We start from the raw sequence: 25,493 nt of genomic DNA on the forward strand, positions 1-25,493 counted from the left end.
ATCGTAATATTATACGCAGTACGTTCGTTCCGTGTGTTTATAAATTGGATCGGGGAGACAGAAATCCCTTCATTTGTTATTGCACAACCCGTCGGCGAAAGCGTCATCCCGATCGCATCACACCCACTGGCACACTCTGTTTTCAGAAATAAGATACCGTTCGGGTCATCAATGATTTCTTAATAAGTCGTTGATGAGTTGCCGTAAAAAATCCCCTTCTAGACCTAGAGTTGATCGAAATAAATAAGGAAAGAATAATAAAAGAGGAGGAAGAGGAATTGGAAGAAAAGAGCGGTCGCAACGGAGCGCAATAGTCTTTCCATCCGAGTATCGATCGAGCTGCGGCTCGGATCATTTACTCTGATTCGGTAAGCTCCGTGCATACGCAGAGATTGCATTCGCGACTTTTATATTTACCGAGTATGCTTGAAAAAATTCATCATCGACGTTACAAGAACAACGGCGACCTGGATAAATAAAAGTAACAGAGAATAAAAAATTCAATATAAACTACGAGTGACGTGATTTAAACAAATACCAATTTACGACGTGTCACGTCATTATTCCAGTGAATATTGTGTGAAATTATCTGGTATAGTCAAGCGTAAGGAAACCGATCGAATGTAAATTGGGATCCTTCATGTTCTCCAGTTTTTATCAGAGAACAAAGTGTTCGACAGACTAGACAAGAATAAATCTAAAGTAAGTGATTTACGCTCGTCTGAAACTTGGTCAAATGATACTATCGTAATTATAATTATCTTAGTTTTGTGTGCGTGAATCAGCGGCGAATGATACGCAGAGTGTGAAGAAATTAGCTCTCTGGTAATAATTTGTGTACGGATAACAAACTGTTTAACATGATACGGTCCATTTGACCTTTTGAAATTGACCCAAATAAAATTCAATTGTAGGTAATCATTAAAAATATTCATCTTCTTCTTCTCCTCCTTCATCCTGATCTTCTTATTCTTTTCACACGTGTGTAACTACTTAAGGGCATCAACGTCTCTCGCTGCGTTATAGCTTCCTCCTTCTATTTGGATATTATTTTTCGACTGACGAGAGCGTCGGACGGAGGTGAATTCTCTTCGGCGTCGATTTTGCATCTACGTTTTTACAACGTACAATTATTAACGTTAACAAAGCTGTTATGGAAGTCGAAAATCAACAACGAACGAAAGGTCTGTACAACAATAACGTAATTTCAGAAAATTATACACACCCTCCGAGAAATATCGGATTTCAATTTTAACGTACCATTTTAACGTAGCAAAATTTAAACTGTCGTAAAATCTGACGGGAGCCGCTTTGTGGTTTACAAAACTGGCGGGTCACTCCAAATTTTTACCGACGAATCCTTTTTCGCAAAAAAATCCTCCTTTGTTACGCATTAACTTCCATCTGCTTGAAACAGCGGTCAAAATCATTGTGTTTCAGTTTATTTTTCGGCTCCACGAATCGGGGTTTTCTTTAATTGCATGTCGAAAATTCAAAGAGGTCGCGACATTGGTTCAGAAGGTTACAGTACTGTTTAATACTGATGAGTTTTTTCTGTTTGTACAGGTGTAAAGCCGCCGTTAGAGAGTGAAGTCCAAGATGCAGTTGATCAAACAGGTAAATCCAGGACAGGTTTGAACGTCAAACGCAGCTGTAAGCAATTGGCAGTTGGCTTATTCTTCGGCACAACAAAATTTGGCGGAATGTAGACGCCAATAATTTAGTCCTCTTTGTGTTATTCAAAGACCCTCATCCGCACCTGACGACCATTCAACCCTAAAAAGTCCAATACGATCGTTATCTTTATCACAGGTTTCGGAAAATTTCACTACAAACTCTTCGTCATCTGTTCAATGGTGTTCATGAACACCGGACTCGGAGCCAGCAGCTCGGGTTTGATCGTACCTGCGGCTTCATGCGACTTCAAAATGAGGACCGAGGACAAGGGTCGGTTGACCGCCGCACCGATGCTCGGTAATCCAACGCCCTCTCAGTTTCCTTCTTCGTCCGAATTCACCTTCTCGTTGAGAGAGGTTCTTCATGGTCATATCTCTCAGTTTTTTCCCGACATTCCCACCTCCCCCGTTCCTCCCCTTTCTTTTCTGTCCGCAAGTGCAACTGACGAAAAAAGCTCAACCTCATTTCGAACGACGAATTAACTGCACGGCCACTCACGTGATGCATAAAGTGCCCCGAAGCTTTGATCGATATGTCCGACACTCGGGACGGTCAAGTGTCTAATTTCCATTAGTGAGACCATGTGACAGACCGACTCACAGACGCACCGCGTGATACGGTATCACTTTTAACTAAACGATGTCGTACGACGCGTCTCCCGGTACGACGGTTATTAATTTTCAATTGATCAAAAGTCGGTGATGAAAATTGGATACGATGATCGACGTTTGCGCGCTGTGGAAACATGTTAAAAATCCATAAGCATCGGTGGAACCATTCTTCGATAACCCCAACTCACTGACATCTCGGTTGGAATCGCTATCGTCGTCGTCATTTGCTACGAGCTACACATCCGATCTATCCATTGTCTGAACAAATCACTCAACATCTTGCGGTTCATCGTTATCTTCATTTTTCAGGCATGGTCTGCGGCTCGTACTTCTGGGGATGTTTGGCGGACATCAAAGGTCGGCGAACAGCGCTGCTGGCAGCACTTCTCCTCGACGGATGTGCCGGTCTTACTTCAGCTTTCGTTCCGAATTATTGGGTCTTCGCTTTCCTCAGGTTCCTAAATGGATTCGCGTGAGTGAAACCCACGGGCACTAGATATTGGGTGCAATTTTCAGCCTCGAAATGTAATATATACATATATATACGTATAAAAGCATTCGTTTTCCAGCATCACCGGACAGAGTGCCATGATATTTCCATACCTCGGTGAATTTCAACCCAAGAGATTGAGGGAGACTATTCTCTGCTGGCTGGAGATGGCTTGGACTGCTGGGATCATCATGCTCCCTTGTACGTCCGCTAATACATATAACCCACTTCGCCATCATAATTCTTTCAAAGGATTCATAATCTTATAGTAAATGATCCTTGTACTATCGGTTCGAGATTTATCATGGTCAGAATATATCCGGAAGGACAAAATGTCCTTCGTAAAGATGAACGTGTGCAGCGTCTGGCTGATAAACTGTTCCTTAAGCCTCTCTCGTTTAATGCATCTGAAAAGTGACAGTGACAGACGTCAACGCACGTACCTACACGCCACTTTTGTAATTCACCGTCACAATGAATCTTCCTATCGCAGTGCTGGGTTGGCTGATAATCCCAATGACGTTCCGCTACACCTCGGAGAACTTCTCCTTCGCCTCGTGGAACCTCTTCGTCCTGATCTGCTCGCTGCCGGCTCTCTCGTTCAGCGCGGTGCTCCTTTTCTTTCCAGAATCACCAAAGTACCTGTTTGAGGACAGTCAGGATCACCGAGCGATGCAGATTCTGGCTCGGATGTACGCTGAGAACTCGGGAAAGCCGGCCGAAAATTATCCCGTAAGTAGTGGCTGATGTGCTGGAGACGGTACGATTCAAGAATAATTATTCGCCAGATGAATAATCGGCACCGATTCATAGTTGTACACTGAGAAAAATTTCATTTGTTACAGTAACTAGAAAAATTGAGTAAAACAGGTATCGTTAAAAAAACTGTTTGAATATTGTGTAACCGTAACTAAAAATTTCTCTCAGTGTAGAGTTTTACAAACGAGATTCACTCACTTTGTGTGCAGGTGAAGTTCGTCAGGAGCGGCGGCGATCCTTTGGCAGCTAAATTGGCGGTAGTTTCAAACGACGGTCTGATTTCACCGGTGAAAATAAAGCGCCGTAAGAAGCTGATAGGGAAAATGTTGGGCGACATCGTCAAGCACACGATGACGATACTGCGGCCACCGTACCTTACGATAACGCTTCTCACCTCGACGATACAGTTTGCAATGACCGCCGCTTATTACACCCTGATGAGCTGGTTTCCGGAACTCTTTCGAAGGTTCGCCGAGTTCGAGAAGGAAAATCCGGATAGCTCTGCCGGCATTTGTTCCCTTTCCGTCGTAATGCCAGTCGCCAACTCTACCACGGTAAGTTTCGTTTCAAGGGTAGTTAGGGAAAAACGGTACGAGAGTCCCAAAATTTGGTTGTTCGATTGAAAAAAAAAACAAAAAAAAAACCAAGAATTACTTTCCAGAGTTTTTCAAGCCCTGTAAAATAGCCCAACTTCCATTTTTATGATCAAACAGTAGAATAGTTTGGTAACTCAATTTTATTGACATAAATCGAGGCATGTAGCGAAGCATTTCGATGAGGCCCATTTTTTTCTTCTCAGTCGTGACATTAAGCGATTTTTCGAACTTTGAACTGACTAGGACCCACAGAAGATCAAGGCTGATCGTTGAGAAAGACCGATTAAAATCTGTTTCGCAAGTTTAATATTGTAACTATGTTTTTAGTCAGCATCCAAACTAGAAAAAAAAATGTTAGGACGAACTGCTTTGGAAGGATTTAGGCCATTTGAAAGAGCATGAAAAAATCTAAAAAGTACTTTTTGATTTTGTGTTTTAAATTAATAAATCAAATTTTGTGACAGTTTTTTTACCTTCTGAAAAATAATAATGATGGCACTTGTACCGTTTTATCGTACCAATTTTCATGACGAATAAATCTTTGCCAGTCATGCCGATCGAGTTTCACTTGCACATTTTGTTTTATTGGAATCAATGACAATGCGAAGTATTGTTATTGGCAATGTAACCTTAAAGCGAGGTTAGCTGGCCGAAAATCGATGTTAAGTTTAACATTTATCAAATTGTCATTCTCAGAAGCTCTGAAAATCTTTTTAATATTGAAATAATATAAAATGGTGGAATAACAAATGAAAGTTGAAATATCGATACTTCGTTTCAAAACCCTTTGAAACGTTCATAAATATAGTATACTCGTATCTGTTCAGTTCTAGAAGTTCACTGAAAAATTTACTTATTATTGACACGTTTGAAAATTTAATCTTGCAGCATCGCACCGACATTGATTACAATCAGCAAATGTCGATATGGAATTGACAGCTAAAAAAAGTAATCTTCTTTGCTGCAAACTTTCTAAAAAACATTCTTCCGAATAAAGCGAGCCATCGTAAAGCAAAATCGGACGAATCTGCTAGACTTACAATAATTTTCAAGCGATTTTAAACGAAGCATCAACATCCAAGCTTTTTTCGTTTTTAACTCCAGTATTTATGTATTTTTGCACAGATTTTGGCGATTTAGAAATACAATAATTTGATAAACACCTCAAGCGCGGCTACATGTTAATAAAATGACTAAAAAATCATCGATTTTCACCCAACCCACGGCTCTGTCAAATCGCGCCTGACCAATTTCAATGTACAGAATTTACCTTAAAACAATCTTCAGCAGGTAGACGTCGTAGATGAATTTGGGTGTGAGACCAAACTCCAGGGTTCCGTCTTCCTTTACACAATTTTTCTGGGTCTGGCCTGCATTCCCACCAGCGTCTGGCTTCCCTTATGCATCGGACGTCTGGGGTACAGATTTTTTTTGGGTAAGGCTCTTAGTTTCACAAGTATCAAAGCTAAGTTGAAAATGTGCTTTTATATAACTCGTGAATTTTTTACGCGTTTTTTTCATGACAGTGTAGCGAGTCTGTGAATGCGCATGCGCGAAGTACAGAAAAGTGCTTTTTTCCGTACTGCGCGCATGCGCCGTAGCAAAAAATCTGACATTACGCGACCCTAACCTCAATTTCGGGCTTTGTGAAAAAACGCTCAACGCTGCTAAGCAATATACGATTTTTACTATCACTGCTAATTTTTGCGACAGAGACTTAAAAATACAAACTCAGTTGTTAAACTATTACATTCTTACCAACTTTCACTTTTCAGTCGTCAGCACTGTGTTTCCGGGCGCTGCTGCTGTTGGTCTCTTCTTCGTAACGTCATCGACACAGAATCTGATAGTTTCTTGTATATTCGAAGCCTTGACATCGATGGGAGTTAGTGTGGTTTACTGTGTGCTGGTCACTTTTTATCCCACACATTTGAGGTAATACGATCGATATCTGTACGTTTCATTTTCCCCAAGGAGCAGTTCACTTTTCGAACCTTTGTAATTGCTTCGAATAACTTCGGAAGTATCTCTGTAACAATACAATTATCCAGTAATTTTTTTTGACGATCAATTGAAACAATATCACAATTTATCAGAATTTGATTTTTCTCTGTAAATCGTATGAAAAAAAAAAAAAAATTAATCGGAAACACTAGTTATCTCGTCGTTATGTCTTCTGCAAATTTTACCGAATCATTTCGTCCCAATTACCTTAAATTTTCACCTTCCTTAACTTGGAATTTGTTTTTCGAAAAGTTTTCACTTCGCACTGAAGAAAATCCCCGGAAATTCGAAGATTTAAAATAAATTAGGAGAAAAATGGAAAAGTATCAAGAATATTTGGCTGATAAATATATTCGAAAACAGAGTTTATACTCGCGTGTTGTTTTCAGGGTAATCGCGGCGTCCTTTTCTGCACTGTGCGGTCGTTCCGGGGCGCTAATTGGGAACCTGATGTTCGGCTACCTGTTGGACCTTCATTGCATTGTTCCAATCGCGGTGGTCGCTGGCCTACTGTTCTGTGAGTTTCATTCTAAATATATCCCAACCTTCCGCTTTCCTATTCTCGACGTAAATTAGGGGTCCAATAATAGCACGCACTGTACATACATCTCTGTATACTGAGGTGGTCGTTAATTTTCAACGGATACTTTTCGTTCCTGGAATCGATAGATAACGACGAACAAACCGTGAGTGAATTATTTCAGATTTTTAGGTTCATTGGGAATGGTGGCGAAATTTATTTGAAATTTGTAAAAAAAAGAGAAAAAAAAAAAAACAAACACACATTTTCGAGTAAAATGAAAGTAACCTGTTCTTTGATTCATTTTATATGATCGGAAAAGAGCAAAAAATCGAAAATTACAAGAAAGAAAAAAAGAATGAAAACCAAACAATTTCGACAGAAAAATGTATTTGATGGTGTTTTTATCACATTGCAACGTTGTCCGGACTATATTTATTTAACATAAAACAACCATCTACGGTATAAACGTTAAAACATGTCATACATCGTTCATAGGTTTCAATATATGGTCATGGTAAAATGAATAAATAAATATATAAAAATGCAGCTGCGGTCGGCTTTGAAATGCTTTTCATTTGTGAAATTCATTTCGACACCTTTTCCAACTTCGTGACTCGAGAATTTTTTCTTTACTCCCAAGTTTCGAGCAACGAAGAGAAAAATGAAGTAAGAAATAGTTTCCTACTTTTTGTGCTTGAAGAATGAGATCTTTTTCCACTTGAAAAAATTTACAAATCAAATAAAACGAACTGTTCAATGGTTTTTTTTTTCCTCTTTTTTTCTTTTCAACTCGAATACTGAGATTCTTGTTTTGTTTATTTTTTTCTATCCTTTAATTTCAAACCGATACCGGCACTCCTTCCAATCGAGCTAGAAATCTGAAAGAATTCACACACTATCATTTCGTCATTATCTATCATTCGTCATTATTGATTCCAGGGTGAGAAGTATATACGTTGAAGATTAAAAAAAACACTCTGGTGTATAAATTATATACACGTACAGACTTATTAGCCAGCATTTGGTAATTAATAAAGTTGATAGGTCAAGATCTTAGAATAACTATTATCCCTATTATTAGCGTAATTTCCGTTTCAAAATATGACCAACCGAAGCTTTATATTCTTCTCAAAATAACCGTCGCCTATTCGCATAACATCAGACCTTACACCAATTCACTCACGTAATGTAATTAATTACACTGCACAGTTGGCGCAGCTCTGACCTTCTTTTTGCCAAGGAAAGCTAAACTTGAGAAAACCGATTCTACGCCTGTGATGAACTAGAACACGATGCCAACATGTTCCGTTAAAGTAGGTATTAGAAAAAGTAGATTAAAAAAAAAAAAACATATATAAATAATCAAAACATGTCTCACACGTTTTCCATCTCTTTCGTAAATTTTCGTACTTTTTAGAATCAATAATCGTTGTAAAATAATAACCATCCTCATGTTGTGAATAAATAATGCGTCGAAATTGTTTGCACCCTTCTTCGCGCACATCGAATTATCAGCTTGTACAGAAAGCAAACGACAATATTGACAATAATAACGAAATAAGGACGCAACGTTTCGCGATGGAATTACACAGGTGTACAAACATTCTTTTCAACAATTGGACAAACTTGTGTTTTCATCGCTTAAAAGTTAACGAGACTGGAAAAATACCGCAATTATCACAGCTTAATAATTGATATATTGCAAAATGGACGATCTCATTAACTTCGAATGAGGAAAAAGTGTGTCAAAATTTATCGAACGCCTGGCAGCGAGTATAAAATATTTTGATTTCAAAATTTAATTCGTTGCCTTAATGCCTTAATTTGATATTCATTGTCAGTTATTTACCTATTAATTTATTCCGGCAGACGCTGACCATCTTCGCGATTCTCGCCTTGCAAGGAATCGCATTTCTGCTCTACGTTGCGACGAAATTTCCTGGGATCGGATGGACGGTGAATTTTGGTAAATGGAAAAGCGCGCAAGAATCATACCGCGACATAATTAATCATTCGCAGTAACTGTAATATCGCATTATACCTACTTTGCGCAAGTGAGCCATGACGTACCAATAATTATTACCTTCTATAGATAAATAAATAAACGTATAGTTAAAACAAATGCGTGCGTGACTGCTCACGCCGCGTGTCCGTGTGTATTTTTATGTCAAATTACAATATCGATAAATATGTAAAAATAATTTGCACATCGTGCGGACGTGTGTATATTGTAATAAAAATTTACACTCTTCAATTTCACCGCGTACCTAATTACATTATTTCTCCAAATGAAAATACAGGGAAAAATCATTCGTGCGATCGTTTCACTTTTGCTTTGTTTATTTTATTTATTTTTTTTCATTCGTTTCACCTACGGAGGAAAGATATCCAATGCAATAGACACGATGCCAGGTATAATGAGCGGCGTATCTAGTTCAACAAAATTGATATCAGTGGCCGATGATGATCGGAACCCAACCTCGAGGCAAGTATATGGTATAAACGAGCAAATCTATTTCCGTACACGGATACATTAATCTAATCTTCGAATGGATCGATATAGAAGTCTTCCGACAATTACTGCCTCCCTGTTATTATTACGTTCCACGGTATAATGACGTGGTTTTTTTTTTCTTTTTTTTTAAATTTTTTCTACGTCACAACTCGTACAATTCTCCGACGATGCTGGTAGAAATTCAAACGGTTTGTCATTAAAAAATAACGGGAAATTAACGATCAGCTACTGAATCACACCTGTATCGGAAAATACCTGATATAATCGCGTATGCGTCTAAAAGACTTGTTGTCAACTATTCCCAAGTGTTAAAAATGTGTCACCTTGTTTTCACGTTGATCTCTTCTCTCTCTCTCTCTCTCTCTCTGATTTTCTATCTTTTTTTTTTTTCTTCTTATTCTTTTGCTCTAGGTATAAATTTTTGTTTACTTCACACCGATTTCTCGTCACTGTTTCAGTAGTCTATCGAAGCCACGCGGGAGATAAGATCGTGACGTTCATCACCATTCGTAGAAAATGGATTAGAAAAAAAAAAAAAAAATAAAAAAAAAAAATAAAATAAAAATTAACAAATAAAAAACGTTATCAGATCTTACCGCGACGCGGCGTTATCTACAGCTATAATATAACGCGGTACTTCAGGAAGCGCTTTAATAAGATTCGATATCGCGATATCAAAAACCTGCTACTACAACGAAAGGGGATAAAATAACATATATATATACATATATATATATATATAGAGGTCGGTCACTCGATCGTCGTAATCAATTTTATGAATTGAACACCGTTATTATTTGAATCAATGAAAACAGTGTCACGTGTATGAATGAACAGCTCGCGTTTTAGAATCTTGGTTAAGATCGTGTTTGAGCTGGTGATAATAACAAAAAAAAAACTACACCGTCAATTATTATGGTACCATGAAAATGCATACACTTTTGAAGATTATGCCTGAGTTACAATAAAAAATAATATTTAATTATTGAGCTTTGAATATTTCATAGAATTTTCGTGAAGACGAATTTTTCACATTGCGAATTTCCTGCGTGTAAAAATTGTCCCTCGAATGATCGCGTTTTATTAAAGATCCATTATACTCGCGTGTTTTTTACCCAACTATGACAGTCACATATATAAACGTCTTCAACTGTGTAAATAAACGATTTCTAATAACAAGATGCGAGTATAATCGAAGGAAAATTGGAGCCACTAAGATCTGCAATATTATAATCAACACGTCTTTTATTAGACATTATAGATCGAAAATTGCAGATAGCACGCGGGGACATTTCGGCGTAAACAAGTTTACAATTATTAGCCTGCTAAGGATTTTGCCTGAAAAGGAAATTACGTACAACTATGCTGGCCAATTATCATGGCAGGCTTGGAAACATGAGATGTTAATATAATTGGTCGCTTCGAATCGGGTTTTTTAGCTATGCAAATTTGAATGAGCGAGAAGCCTCGACGCGTGATAGAAAAATTTGAAAAATCGATCAATCTTATCCCAGAACTATTTCTAAAAAATGAATAATTCATTAGCTATAATTTAAACGAATAATTATCGCACAAAGCTTCAAGCCGAACAACTGCCGTGCGAATGAAAGCTCAAATGATCTGAAATTTCATTCTTATCATTACTGAAATCAATATTAGTTTTAATTTTTTTTCAACGTCAAAATTTTATAAAAATCGTATCAATTTACTATGTATGAATGGATTATACATTACGAGGTTAAAAATACTGCGACTAATGTGAAATTTTTACAATAAACGACCACCGTTGGTCAAGATTTGCAGCATAAATTTTTCTTACGATTACTTGTGAAAGATATTGTTTTCGTCAAAATTCGCTGTCATTAATTGTCGATCAATTTCACCATTATCGATTTCAAACTGACACCTAATTCGTAACTTTCGTTTGAGAAAAGTTTCTCAACTTCAGGAGCATGAGTTTCCAGAATATTTGTTAATTCTTACGGTTCCTGTTTAGCACTAAAAATCTCGATTAACGAGTTCAACTTTAAACTTGACATACATCTTATTACATGTATATAACACACACACACACACACCTGACAGACGACAGTACGAAGTTTGTTAGTAAGAAAATTTTATTCCTCATTCATCCGCATCAATTGAAACAATATTTAACCATTGATATACATACAATTTCAACAATATACAATACATACCCGTAATAATTCAAGGAACACGCACAGATGTATAAACGTCTTCGTTGAAAAGAAGAAAAGCTCATCGACGATTCTTATCATCGTCGGCAATAACAATCCCGGTCTTATTTTGACAACTAATTCTCCTTCTCTCTCTGTTTCTAAGAAACCGAAGCCTTGCCGCAGTCTCAGTGTCGCATTCTCGTCGCGATCATTTCCGCGATTAGCGAAAAACACTGTAATTATTCCACTTTGTTCTCTACGGCAAAAATAAAAAAGTAAAAAAAAAAAAAAATAAAAAATAAAAAAATAAATAAATAAAAAAAAAACAATAAGAAGAAGAAGAAGAAAAAAACAAAATTATCAAAAATAAAAGAAAAACGTGTATACTCCTACGATATATATGTCATGTGTATATATATATATACCGTATATGTAGATATGTGTATTATTTTTGCGACATTGTTTACGGCAATTAGTGATGTCTACAGAGCGAAAACATGTACTGTTCATCGATGACAAAGCGTCAATGGAACGACGTATATATACATGCGTGTATGCACATATGTGCACATATATATATATATATACATATATATATATATATAAGTTAAACAAGAAGAACCGTTGACTCACAGAGTCGTGTCGGCGACGAGTATTCGCGACGGTTGAATTGTTAAGAAAAATGCGTGTGTAAGAGGTGAAGCTAGAAGTAAAATAAAAATAAATCGGCGGAAGTGATAGACAATGAAGGTGAATTGCCGCGGCAAGTATTTGGGACGAAGTAATACCTGAGTATCGGAATAATTGAGATATACATCGAAGTGGAGTAAGACGTGTCAGTCGTTGTGAAGTCGTCGGTTGCAATCGGTTGTGAATTCTGGGAAATGATCTGTCCGAGGAGGATATATCGACGATCCGAATCGCGGATAGTTCTTCTGGTGTAAAACGAAAGCTGGGCGACCACACGTATCGGGAGATAGAGAGATAGAGAGACTCACGGACGGAGACGATGCGTGTTTGATACGTACGCGAAGACGTCGATTAATACAAAGCTGATCGAGGAGAGATCGAAGCAGCGCGGGTGTCTGCGGAACGATCGTCGTCAGTGTTTGTCGGAACTTGACGGTATCGAATCGCGGAGACTTGAAACGTCGATCGGCTCTTTCACTGCAACGGTAGTTGGAAACGATCTCGGAAATATAACGGGGAAGAGATAAAGTTGTTCGGCCGATATATCAGACGCGCGTAACGCGCTGCAAGCTCGGCGAAAGCTCGCTCGCCGATGATCTTCGAGATTTCGCCACGTAACGCATCCGACGCGATACGCCTCGCGCAATTATAGCCCTCTGACAAAACCGAGTCTTCTAAGCCGTGCACCGCTAAGTTCTAATTAGGGATACCAAGCCGAACGAGCTGCATGCGCCGCTGATCAACGACCGCCTTTTCTGACATTGAGCCATTTTTCTCAAAGCCAAATTCCCTTCCCGATAGACGGACGGCAATAAAGCTCTACAGATTTTCAAACATACACGGAACGGGGCCGAAAGTCAAGTGCGCTTTGATTTGTTGTGCAATTTTTGTTATTTTATTTATTTATTTTTTTCTTATTAAAAGTTGCCTTCTACTCGTTCAGTTGTACGGAAATTAATTTCACCGTCCGGTCGGGTGCGTAAATTTAAATACACACACACACACACACGCACGCAATTTTTATACCGTTTAATTCGATCGTTTTTCGCGCATTATTTTTCACTCTACGTTATATTTATAGAAATAAATCTACGACGATAAAGATCTCCGATAAGTAGTTTGTATTTTTTTTGTTTTTTTTTTTACGATATTCCACGGAACAATTGAATAACGTAACGCTATTTGAGGCAGCGACGTGTTTTAAACAATCGTCACAATTGTTAGGTACGCGAAACGGTTTCCGTCAACCCTGCAAGTGTCTGCTCTAAAAACAATCTCGATTGCTTGAAACTATAGATACTTAAACGGACCAAGAATATATAATTAAATGTAAAACGTACCTGCGAGTCTCCACGCCGATTTCGCAATCGTTAAACTAACTGCAGCATTGAGCGAAGCCATTCATCGTAGACGAGATTTCGACGGAAGTTGGATGCGTTCCTACTCGTCCATAAGTTGTTTCGCATTTCGGTGAAACTTTTGTCGAAGTTCTCATCACGCCGCGATCTATGATCTGCACCCTTCAACGATAGCAAAAATCAATTTGGTAAGATATTTTTCGAACAAGATCAACGAATCTATCCGATTCGTTGTTAGACAGTACATAATTTAATTAACACACGCGTGTAACAAATTTTTTTCTTTCCAAATATAGTTCGTTTCATGAACTTTTTTTCAAATCGTAATCTATGAGAACATGCGATTCGAGTTTAAAAATAACCACCGATATCTTTAATTGCCTGTTAATTTCCTGTTTTCATAGATAAATTTTTTAACTTTTCATCGTATAATCTTACAAATATATTTAACCTTTCAGAAGTTTACGGTGAATTTTTTTTTTTTTTTTTGTCTACTTGACTTTTGTTTTCTTTTTATTCTTCTACCTTGCAATCATCGTGAATAAAAATTTATAACTGTTCGATTATTTCGTCTCGTAGGGATTGGCATCGAAACGTTTGAAAATCAAACTGAAGAAAACAGAGAGGATAAAAAAAGAAGAAACAGAGTTCCGGTGATTAAACGCTACAGAAATGTACAAAGTAATCCAAAAGCGTGTTTGTAATCCTCTAATAATTCCAAACAAAATGCCTGCACTGAGCGAAATTTTTAATTCCGGTTTTTCGTAATTCCAACAATATTGAAACGGTTTTTTTAACGATACCTGTTTTACCGAATTTTTCTAGATACTGTAACAAATGAAATTTTTGTCAATGTACGATTTTTTTTTTCTTTGGCTGGCCCGTCTCGATTTTAAGATCGATAAGATGAACTTTTCCACCAGCGAGTTCATTCGTGTATCGAATGGTTCGAATCGTCGGTGATAACTAATTCGATCCATCCATATTATAAATTATACAAGTTTAGCGTATTTGAAGGTATGCATGCGTACGAGTGTCGGAAATCACGACTCCGTTATAATATTTATTGAGAGAGCTGTCAATTGTAGACTGTCAGGCTACTACTCGAAAGTGTCGATTGATATCGGCGATTGAATTGATTGTCCGTATCTTTCAATAACTCACGCTGCCGACAAAGATCACCGATGGATCAAACAACGCGTTTATATTCTTGAATGATACACGCACTCGAACTGCTACTTACACGAGTACGTTTGACTGGTAAATTTTTCTGTCTCGTTTCCTGATTGTTCTGACGCGTTCAATCTATCTGTCAAATAGTACGATCGTGTCATGTTATGCAGTGTCACTCGTCACCGTTGAGAAACACTTCAACCTACAAGTAGCCAAAATAAAAAATCTGACAATGTTAATCGTTAAACTGTACAACACGTCTAAGAATTGTAGGAAATTTCACTTTTTTTTTATTCAACTTGTCGGGTTGAAAAATTTCGCCTCTGAAATTCGAAATAATTCGTAAAAATTTGAATCGATTTCAATTCGGCTGTCCTACGCGTCACTGATTTTATTTACTCATCCATGTGTTTCTATGTTTGAAAATTTCCTGTCCATAATTCGTTGAACATCGCGCAGCTTTCAATCAAATTCGAAAGCGAAGTCTGTTTTTTTTTTTTTCGTCTTCCTTCGTTCGTGTCAAATTTTACAGATAAAAAAACCTTGACTCGCTGTCTGATTTTCTTCACGTTCTTTCGTTCAACTTGACAGTGAGATTTCTTCAATTTTCTCAATCAAGTTCAATCTCGCTGTTGCCTATTGCAATTCAAATCTAAATTAGTTTTGAAGGACGAACATAAATGATATTACATACCGATGCAATATTCAACTGTACGGAATATCATAGCAAATTTCAGACGAATAAAACTGTTCCATTCCGTGAACTTTGTTTGAAATTTGAAATTCATATTTATAACAAAAATTTATTATAACACGACGCCTTCACAAAATTTCCGACCAAACATTTCTCTCGTTGCGTAATAGGATGTCTATCCTCAAAATTTTCGTGTCATCTTTCACGTACGAGTAAAAATTACCTGCAAAATGCCAGGATTGTACAATTTTCGCGATATCGTGATCGACGAAATTACATCATCGTTACACGGTAGCAATATTTCATCGACGATTTTATCTTAGCTTGAACTTTTGATCACAGATGTGATTTGGTGTACAGCTGTGTCTCAGACAACGGCATCCGCTTATGTTTTGATTTTATCCAACTTACAAGTCATTAGGTGACGCTGCTTATCCTGAAAATATATATAAAAACAAAAAAAGAAAAAGAATAAAAAAATCACTAATAGCAAATACGACCCGAAGATTCATCTTTTAATCGCCTTTGCCTTTCGTAGCAGGATTTTCAATTCGCCAAAATCTCCCTCAGCGTCACGATAATAATGAAAATCCTTTGAAGTATGTGACGTTAAATAAACAATATTTAGCTTCGAATGAAGAGAAATAATTGCAATCAGATATTTTATCGAAATTTGTTTCAGTTTGAGTTTCAGCGATTTCCTAGCTGAAGAAATTTTCAATTGATTGTTGAATTATAAGTCGAACTTTACGAATTCGGTCTCGTATCTAAAATCGTGAATAAAATTCTCAATGTCACTGGCATAAATTATATCAAATGTAAAATTCAATGTGGTAGCGTAAAAAAAATTTCACGTAGCGTCTTTATTTTGGTTTATTTCACGGTGATCTTAAAAGGTGATCCGTAATTAACTGTTCACCCAAATTTTTGGTTCAAATTAGTTCGGACGGTTTTAGGCTATCGCGTTTAAATTCGGTGATTTTAATCTTCTAGAGCTGTCATAAATTGTAAGAAACAGCTGTATTCTTATACAGATCTTTTCATTCGGATAAGACAACGCCTTAAATGCAATTTCGCAAACAATACACATGTTTTCAAAAGATATTGATTCATTTTTCGTTAGTTGGTAAATGAATATCGCTTATTTTTCACCTTTCGTTTCGTACTCTTATTATTTTGTCGTAAACAGGTATGATTCACTAAGTGACACGCATGACCACGACATGTTCTAAAATAAATTTTAACGTTACTGAAAATCATACGTATCCATAAAAATATATATCCAGTGGAGATGAGATTGAGGATACGATTTTTCCGCAGCAAATTTCACCTTTTACAACAGCAGGTGTGTTCAAAAAGTTGGCGATAATTTTCAAATTATTACCATTGAAACTTAAATTTTGTACGGTAATTATTACAGGAACTGATAAATGTATATTTAAAATTTTATCCAACTTTGGATTTATCAGTTTGAGAAATTTCAACCGTCCGTCTGATAATTTCTCGATATCTTCACATTGGCAATTGAGAATAAAAATCATTCGATACGATCAATTTCTCCTTCTGTACTTTCGTCGCTGTTCTATCTGAATAAAAGATTACTTATTTTCAATCGTCAAATCAAGCATAAAATACACCGTTGACCAAAAATAGACACAAATCCTTTTGCAGAAAATCCAGCTATAACCTTCGGCGTCATCGGATGTTGAAGAATCGATTGAAATCAAAAGAATCGGAAGAAGGTAATCAACATAGATTGATTGGAACAAATAATAATCGGTGAAAATTCTGTTCGCAATAAAATTTCGGTTTCCGACACATGAGACGTATACGCAAAAATTTTTCACATAAAAATGACAGTGTCGAAAGTTGTGAACCGTTCCGAAATGGAAAACAAAGCTGGATCATGTTTGGTATCTTGAAGTAAGGAGTGAAATCAGAAAAACCAAAACAGAAGATAAGAAAAAAAATAAAAAAAAAAACGGCAACGATCAAAAAACTATAAAGAGAGGAAGAAACTGAACAGAAACTAAAAAATAAAAAAAATAAAAATAAAAAAAAAATCATTCCTGTTACGTATCTGCTGAGCGAGATACCAGGTTGACAGGCGATTAGCCGGCGCTCCTTGGCTTCGTAATTCATAAATAAAAACAATAATTTTGCGGAGCGATAACCGCGATCGGCAGATATCGGGGTGCGAACCAATGAGCGAGGGGAGCCGGGGTTCAGAAAGACAAAACCCGCGGACCCGACGAAAAGTTCGACATTCTTTCATTTCACACGCGGGGATTCTTCGCCGGCGATTTAACCAGGGCCGATTCTCCACGGAGGAGTACCGATTTTCATCGTCAACGTTAAAGATCGCCAAGACTGAACATGGGTACGTTTTTACTTTCGTAACAACGCGTTCGTCGATATCATCTCACCATATTTTTTCTCTGAAATTAAGTTGCCGAGGATATAAAAGCTGCACCGTTAAACGTGTTTAAAAAAAAAATTGGCAGGTTGTTTTCATATATTTTTATTGTTTTTGTTTTTTTTTTTTTTTTGTTTTTGCTTTTTCCAACATTCAACTTCAACAGTCACTCAAGACGTACAGTATTGTTCATTTACAGTTTCGCAGTGACTGAGTATATTTTTTTTTTTTTTTTCGTTTTTAATCACAACTGAAACGAGTTTTATGTGTACAGAAATTTTTTACGCGTCGAATCCACATGACGTGAGTGAACTTATTATTGAATATTACCGTGCCTTATGGTGTCACTTATTTACGGTGAAGCGAATTTTATCCAGTTCACCCTCAAAATCAGCTTCAAATAATACGAAAACAATTGCAATACTTTTTCAGATTTTTACTTCAACTCTAACCCGTGTCACTAATAGGATGGATTGCTCCATTTAAAATGAGCGTGTTTCGCATACATTCTCGGTATATATATGAACATATATATTTTATTACGAGAGCAATAATGTTAAAAAAAAAAAAAAAAATCTGTAACTGCGAGGTTTTAGTGGGCATTAGTGCTACTATCTGATAAAAAATTTATATCACCATACTAAGCAATCTAAACGAATTGCACTCCCTTAGAATAGAAAAAGAAAAAAAAACATGAGTTTTCGAAGGTGTGCAATTCGTCTTAATTGCCTGGTACGACGATGTAGATTTTTTCACACATAGTATCACTAATGCCCAGTAAAACCTCGCGGTTTTAGATTTTTTTAAACGTTATTACTCTTGCGATAAAATATATACTAAGAATGTGAGCGAAACAAGTGTATTTTAGGTAATAATCTGTAAAAGTTAGGCAATTAGTTTTGCATTATTTGAAGTTGATTTTGGGAGTGATCCGGAAAAAAATTCGTCAACACCCTAAATAAGGGACACCCTACTGTACCTACATTTTTATTCTGCACTTTTTATATTGTTCATTATATACGATTTTCTATGTTTTTCTAGGCTTCGATTTCTTGGCAGATGGAGGCGCCGACTTCGAACATGCCATCACCGTCACAGGTACGAGAGAGATCATGATTTTTTCGTTACTTATCGTTCACTCAAACCATTTTTTGCACCTTTTAAACGTTTAATTAACGTTCGGTGATTCTTTCGCCGTATTCGGGTTTCAACGAGACTCCGACATTGTTTGATTAAAGAGATACGCTTTGCCTGAAGCTTTTTATGCTTATCGTTAAACAAATTGTGAATCGGCACTATTTTCGCTACTATAATTCAATCGAATATACTTATCAGATTTAATTTTTACAAGCACTTACCGAGTATATACTCAACGTTGTTAAAATGGTGAATTTTACTGCGGTAATTACGTAAAGATAAGCGATATCCTGAGGGTGTTGTAAAATACCAGAAGGTGCAATCGAATATTCGTATCCTGTTATATTGACGTTAGTTTACCGCACGGTGTTTGCCTGGAATGGAGCGTTGCGTAACACGTAATTCTTTCAAGAACTGAAATTTATTGCGGTGATATGATATAACTGCGAGAAATTGAGCAACCTACAACGAAACGACCATAAATCCGCATTCCTCTCTTTCCCTCACGTGTGAAACATGAACGTGGTGGTCAATCGAATTTATCCTTCTCAATAAAAAATAACACGTGAATGTTATACGAATCTGCGATGAAACGGATACCGACTATGCATCTATACATTGTTCACAAAGGCGCCACAATTAACGTATCAGATTATTAACGTTATGATTTACGACGTGTGACGGTCAGCGGGTGTAATCAATTGACTTAGCGGATTAGAATAATCGTAGCTTGTTGACGGATTATCTCTGTAATCTAATACAGCCTCTTCACTTTAAGCTCTTCCCCCGAAAAAAATAAAACGACAGCGTTAAACGTACGCACTGGTCTGATATATCGCTCGATTTACCGGCGATCTAGTGATTCATTGCCGATTTAAAAACGGATCGCGATCTATAGGCGGATACGAGCGGACTAGACGACCGGCCTTTAAAAGCTCCCGATCGTGGCGGGGTTGAAATTCCGAATTTGAAGAGAACGAATGCATCAAATTTCGAATTCTTTGCTGGCGAAACTTACAGTAAGGAAATCAAACTTTGACGAAACATCAAAGTTTAGAAAGGACAAAAATGAGAAACTTAAAAAATCGGAAACGTCAAAATTCCGAATGATTGAAGATTTGTGGTTTTGTGAATTTCTGGCTTGGTGAAATTTCACCACTTTGATCTTTCGTTGTTTTGAATTTTCGATATTTTCACGTTCCGAATTCTAGTAATTTTGATTTTCGGTTTTTCTCATTTTTTAAGCCCCAGTTTTCGAATAAATTACTCGATATTTTTCGAAATTCCGCTCTATCGCAACTCTACTTTTCGGAACTTTGCTCTACCATAACTTGAATTTTCGAAATCTTGCATTTCGGAACGTTGATCCGTCGGAACTTCAACCATTCGAAACTTTGTCGTTTCTTCAAAGTTTCATTTCTTCATTTCAAGTTTCGGCGCGAAATAATTCGGAATTAGGCGCTTTCGGAACTTCTCAAATTTGGAACTTGAATCCCGCCCTCTCGGATCCTCGCAACCCGAGGTCGCATTACGAAAAATATTGTTTCTTCTTTTCCAGGTTTCGGAAAATTTCATTTCTCGCTGCTCGCCGTCAGCGGGCTGATCTACATGAACACTGCGATCGGCATAACGATATTGTCCTTCGTTTTGCCGGCGGCAAGTTGCGACTTGGAGATGGATTCGACGGCGAAGGGATATTTGACCGCGGCTCCTATGCTGGGTTAGTATTTTTCATTGTTTAAAAAACGGGGCTTCGAAATATACGGGTGAAAACGGATTTTGAAAGCGCAGTGAAAAAAGTGCTCGACGCGAACTTTCGCTCGTTTTTTTTTTCTAACAACATCAATCTGTAGACATGTTTTGTTAAAATTTTATTTAACGCGACACAACGTTTCGTTGCAAATGAAAAAATCGATCGAACAATTCCTTTATGGTTACTAGAAAATTCCATTCAATTCGATATACTTGTAAACAAAAAAACTCGATTTTTATATGGTTAAATCAATGAAATAATTCTTGAATAAGGTAGAAGCTTGATTTTATCAAATCATCAGTGATATTAATTGCTCTCGCAGTTAATTAATCTTGATGTTGCATTTAATTAACGATGTTCAGATATTAGAGCAATTGAAGATAAAATACTGAATTGTTGAGATGTTATTAATTGCTAATAAATGCGTGTAAAATAATTTTTTGAGAAAGATCTGACGTGTAATTGTCGTGTGATTAATTATCAAAAATTTGATAATTAACTTGTAGTTAATAGTGGATCTCGTGTAAAACGCACATTTTTTATACAATTCAACCACAACTCTTAGAGATAGAAAGACAAAAATGCAAAAATGATTTTACGAAAACGTATTCTGACGAGCAGTTTTGTAAATATTTCATTCTAAACGATCAAAAATTCACGAAAACATCAGTCAGCCATACTTAAAAATAAATTACATATCCGACTCAAACGTCAAATGTAAAAACTTTTTTCCATTTTATATTTTTTGTCTACGCAAATCCTCCGTTGGATGCGTTGCTGCCGGATCTATTTTATGCAGAAAAATGCTTGAGTCAGAAGAAATTTATTTGTTATTGATGGTAAATAAGTAACGAAGTCAATCCGATTAGAAGTGATCTTAGGTGACATCTAAATTTAAGTTATTAATTCCCATGTTCACATTTCTTATTTTAGTAAAACAAAACAATCTAGATTCTATTATCATTTATGTGGAATAAATAGTACAAATCACACCGAGACGATAATTTTTTCAACAGCAGTTGAACCGAACAATAATTGTTTTATAGAATGAATTTTTATAGAATAATTTTACCGCGCAGTAAATCTAATTTTTGAAAATCGTTTCTATTGTGAAACCAAAGATTTTCGTATAACGGAACGAGGAATGTTTTCTTCGTGCAGAAAACTAATTCGAGTGTATTGTTTGATTGCTCAGACATAATTTTGGCCGTCAAAAGACCGGAAGTTTTTACCGAGTGCATTTTCACATTGACACTCGGTATGTGCGAAGAGAATGATATTGATTTGCAACGTCCGAGAGCAGCGAAGCCTTAGATCACGCTTATTACGGGATTCCCTGGCTTCGACAATACGGGACATTCTAAAGTGATAAGATCAAATCGCTCAGTCGGATTGTATTTCTGTAATTCAACGCTGTATTGATTCTATCTGTGGAGGAAACCGCTCGGTATTGATATTGATGAGTTGGGAAAATACGGACTCGCTCATGCCAATGCGTAATCATTTTTACTGACGGACATCAAACCAATTCTAGGTCATTGACCAACAACGACTCTAGACAACAGCTGTACGATAAAGAATATAAACGAACAGGTCGTAATTTGTAAAATAAAATATCTACTATATTTCGTATTGATTGCCGTATAATTTCGGTCAAATTCAAAAACGATTTCGATATTTCAACGAATTTTTTCAAACAGTTTTTTCGAATAGGGGCGAATTAAATATTTTTTATACCAGGTTCAACACGGATCGAAATAATCAACCATAATCTTGAACCTTTCAACAGGTATGGTGATCGGTTCCTACATTTGGGGCTGCTTGGCTGACACTAAGGGTCGGAAAGTGGTGTTGATAGCAACGTTGCTGATGGACGGTATCGTCGGTGTGATTTCGTCCTTCGTCCAGTACTATTGGGTGTTTCTGGTTTTCCGATTCTTCAACGGATTCGCGTGAGTGTTACTTTCATCTTTGGCCTGCCATCTGAGAAGTTTAAAGACTTCGTCGACATCTCAACGATTTGTCAACATTTCAAAAATCCATCATCAATTCAAAAGACAAAATCATGAAAACGTAAAACAAATTTTTCAGCATTACCGGTGCCATGGGAATCTGCTTCCCTTACCTTGGAGAATTTCAACCAACGAAATACCGAGAGAAGATCCTTTGCTGGATGGAGATGTTCTGGACGGTTGGAGTGATAGTCCTGCCTCGTAAGCAATTATTGTTACATATTGGTTGCCTAATCGGTATAAGCGTTTGGTACATAAGAACGTAAGATCAGTGAAAAGAAATGACTAGTTGCGAATTACCTACTCTCAAAATCCGCAGTTATCGCATGGCTGATCATCCCGTTAAACGTAACGTACGAGTCGGACACGTTCTACTTCAAGTCATGGAACCTATTCGTCAGCATTTGCGCGCTTCCATCGTTGATGATTGGTCTCTGGCTTTTCGCCTTCCCGGAGAGCCCGAAGTTCCTGCTGGAGTGCGGAGAATACGACAAGGCTCTGGACGTTCTCAGGTACATATACGCCCAGAACACCGGAAACGATCCAGCCGACTATCCGGTGAAGAGTCTCCGCGAGAAGCCCAACGCCCCAGAGAGGAGTCCCCGGAAACTGAAGCTTCACAAACGGAAGGAACTCTCCCAGCTGATGGCCGAGGTCTGGGACATGACCAAGGCTCTTTGCAAGCCTCCGTACCTTCGCAACACCTGGATCACATGCGTTATCCAGTTCGGTCTTACCAGCAGCTACTACACACTGATGGTCTGGTTCCCAGAGCTGTTCACCAGGTGCGCTGTTGTTGTTGTTGTTGTTGTTGTTCGAGGAGGGTTTAATTTTTTGAAAACTGAAACTGAACTAGGTCAAGTTGAATATCGTCGAAAGGATGAAAAGCCGATTCTTTAGTCAAGGCTCGCGAGTTTTGAATTGATTTTATTTGTATGCTTGACTAGATCGAACTTCGTTTTCAAGAGAGAGGTTTTCAAACCTTTACCGCCTCATCCGAGGGTCCGTTTAATCAAGGATGTCATACATTTACTTACTGAAATCGTAAAACCACTTTCGATTACGATCGGTCAGCGGTTGCATAAAATTGAATTCGTTTTGAATCAGTCGGAAATCGCTTCATACCAGTTTGAAACTTCTTGCAATTAGTTTGGAACCGTTTGGAATCATTTGGGAACTGCTTAAAACCACTTTGGAATCGTTTGAAACTCTCTGAAATTAAATTGAAACAGCCTGGAATCGTTACCGAACCGCTTGAAACCGTTCGAATCGTTCGTCACTTTATCTGTAACTGAATAGATTATTGATAAAATAATTCGAAATCGTAGAGAATCACTCAAAATCACATGACATCGTTGATGATGCGAACCTTGAAAATCCTTGTAAATTCTGCGATGAGTAGCAAATTGTTACGATTCGTCAACATTACGGTAACTTTCATCTTATCATGTGCTTTGATTCATCAATCCAGTTTACCAAATGATTACCATTGATTTCCAAGGATTACCTCACATTCTAGGTGATTTCCATTAATTTTCAATGCCTTACTGCAATTTCCTGTGATTCTATCAAATCCAGAAATTAATGAGAATCGCACAGGTAGAAACTAACAGAAATCACTGGAATACATTGTCCATTAATTGGAATCATTCATCTGATTTCCAAATGAATGACCATCTGCTCGGCTCCATTTTCTTCTCGGACAAACCTTACCCATTATCTAGATCTTTTATTCACTCCTCTTTCCAGGTTCGAAGAGTTCGAGCTGAATTATCCGGGAGAGACGACTTCGGTCTGCATAGTTTCATCATTGGAGGACAACTCGACATCGAGTGATCCTTACGGTTGCCAAGAGGAGATAGCGAGCTCGGTGTACCTGCACACTGTCTACATCGGCCTAGCCTGCATCCCTGGTTCCATAATCCTTCCGCTTTTCGTTCACAAGCTCGGAGCAAAGTTCTTCCTGAGTGAGTGTTAATTGATTGGGTTGTAAGAGGTGCGATCATCGCTGATAAGATGAGGCCATACGAGGTGTGAGATCCCTCAATGATATCATCTTAATCTCTCTGTCTCTCAATTCCAGTTGCTTCACTACTGATATCGGGTGCCGTTACGATCGGCTTCTACTTCGTCATAAACGCTGATCAGAACCTGATACTTTCCTGCATTTTCGAAGCTCTCACTTCCCTCGGCATCTCCTTACTCTATTGCATAATCGTTGATCTGTTTCCAACAAATCTCAGGTGAGAAGAAATTTTCCCCTACGAAATGACGATTCGTAACTGGATAAACGTATTATTTTTTTTTGTTTTTTTCTCACGTCATGATTATCGCCATACAATTTTTCAGGGTGATGGCAGCAGCTCTTTCGCTGACCATGGGTCGACTGGGTGCATTGATAGGTAATCTTGTCTTCGGATACCTGATCGATCTTGCCTGCGTCGTGCCGATCGTCCTCTTCGCAGCCTTCCTGTTCAGTAAGTTCAGTGATAGAAGCGAAAAACCGACCGGTCGATCAATCCCAGCTGATTCCTAAGCTTCGGCCACTTTTATGTGTATTTTTGTGTTACAGTTACCGGATTCCTGTCGTTCATGCTCCCAAAAACCGGAAAAGAGACTCTGGAATGACGAAACCAATGGTTATAAACAAGACGTATGAGTTCATCAGTCAAAAACCAAAGGATCGATCGTAACTTCTTTCATTCGTCAAACATGCATGATCCAGTAATTGGAAGCTGCGATTCCTCTTCATTTTTCATTTTCAAAATCGCATACATACAACACGCACGCGATGCGTTTTAAATTATGATTCATTTCCATCGTCGTTTCTTCTCAACCATTTTTTCTAGCATCGTAGTCATTTTCACACGAAAAAAATTCAGCTGCCTCTGAATATGTATATATA

General features: G+C 37.5%; 2 protein-coding genes and 2 long non-coding RNA genes across 10 annotated transcripts; 2 read left to right on the forward strand and 2 right to left on the reverse strand.

The window, feature by feature from the left end:
- LOC124179474 (synaptic vesicle glycoprotein 2C-like) lies at positions 1-8,914 on the forward strand. 4 transcript variants are annotated; one of them, XM_046563874.1, is made up of 12 exons: positions 1-702; positions 1,567-1,617; positions 1,813-1,974; positions 2,598-2,760; positions 2,858-2,979; positions 3,272-3,510; positions 3,747-4,091; positions 5,421-5,568; positions 5,909-6,068; positions 6,527-6,654; positions 7,870-7,973; positions 8,530-8,914. In XM_046563874.1, exons 3-11 carry the CDS (start codon positions 1,854-1,856, stop codon positions 7,944-7,946), a joined length of 1,503 nt encoding a protein of 500 aa, XP_046419830.1. In that variant the 5' UTR covers positions 1-702; positions 1,567-1,617; positions 1,813-1,853; the 3' UTR covers positions 7,947-7,973; positions 8,530-8,914. The 4 variants fall into 4 exon arrangements, with proteins under 4 accessions (XP_046419830.1, XP_046419831.1, XP_046419828.1 ...); XM_046563872.1 differs by lacking the exon at positions 1-702 and adding an exon at positions 1,047-1,184; XM_046563873.1 differs by lacking the exon at positions 1-702 and adding an exon at positions 1,047-1,184 and having other exon boundaries at positions 5,424-5,568.
- LOC124179477 lies at positions 1,067-2,603 on the reverse strand. The gene is made up of 3 exons (XR_006870057.1): positions 1,906-2,603; positions 1,261-1,776; positions 1,067-1,186 (listed from the first exon to the last, which is right to left on the reverse strand). It is a non-coding gene; the product is annotated as an uncharacterized LOC124179477 (long non-coding RNA).
- On the reverse strand, positions 3,403-13,524 carry LOC124179478. 3 transcript variants are annotated; one of them, XR_006870058.1, is made up of 5 exons: positions 13,386-13,524; positions 11,374-11,611; positions 5,892-6,162; positions 5,404-5,546; positions 3,403-3,529 (listed from the first exon to the last, which is right to left on the reverse strand). It is a non-coding gene; the product is annotated as an uncharacterized LOC124179478 (long non-coding RNA). The 3 variants fall into 3 exon arrangements; XR_006870059.1 differs by lacking the exon at positions 13,386-13,524 and adding an exon at positions 12,144-12,669; XR_006870060.1 differs by lacking the exon at positions 13,386-13,524 and adding an exon at positions 11,781-11,847.
- Positions 13,186-25,493, forward strand: LOC124179475 (synaptic vesicle glycoprotein 2B-like). 2 transcript variants are annotated; one of them, XM_046563876.1, is made up of 12 exons: positions 13,456-13,591; positions 16,460-16,615; positions 16,942-17,650; positions 18,728-18,784; positions 20,382-20,543; positions 22,366-22,528; positions 22,668-22,789; positions 22,908-23,373; positions 24,338-24,555; positions 24,672-24,831; positions 24,938-25,065; positions 25,161-25,493. In XM_046563876.1, exons 3-12 carry the CDS (start codon positions 17,647-17,649, stop codon positions 25,214-25,216), a joined length of 1,536 nt encoding a protein of 511 aa, XP_046419832.1. In that variant the 5' UTR covers positions 13,456-13,591; positions 16,460-16,615; positions 16,942-17,646; the 3' UTR covers positions 25,217-25,493. The 2 variants fall into 2 exon arrangements, with proteins under 2 accessions (XP_046419833.1, XP_046419832.1); XM_046563877.1 differs by lacking the exon at positions 16,460-16,615 and having other exon boundaries at positions 13,186-13,591.

Source organism: Neodiprion fabricii, chromosome 4 (genome assembly GCF_021155785.1).
Source record: "Neodiprion fabricii isolate iyNeoFabr1 chromosome 4, iyNeoFabr1.1, whole genome shotgun sequence".
Classification (NCBI taxonomy): Eukaryota; Metazoa; Arthropoda; class Insecta; order Hymenoptera; family Diprionidae; genus Neodiprion; species Neodiprion fabricii.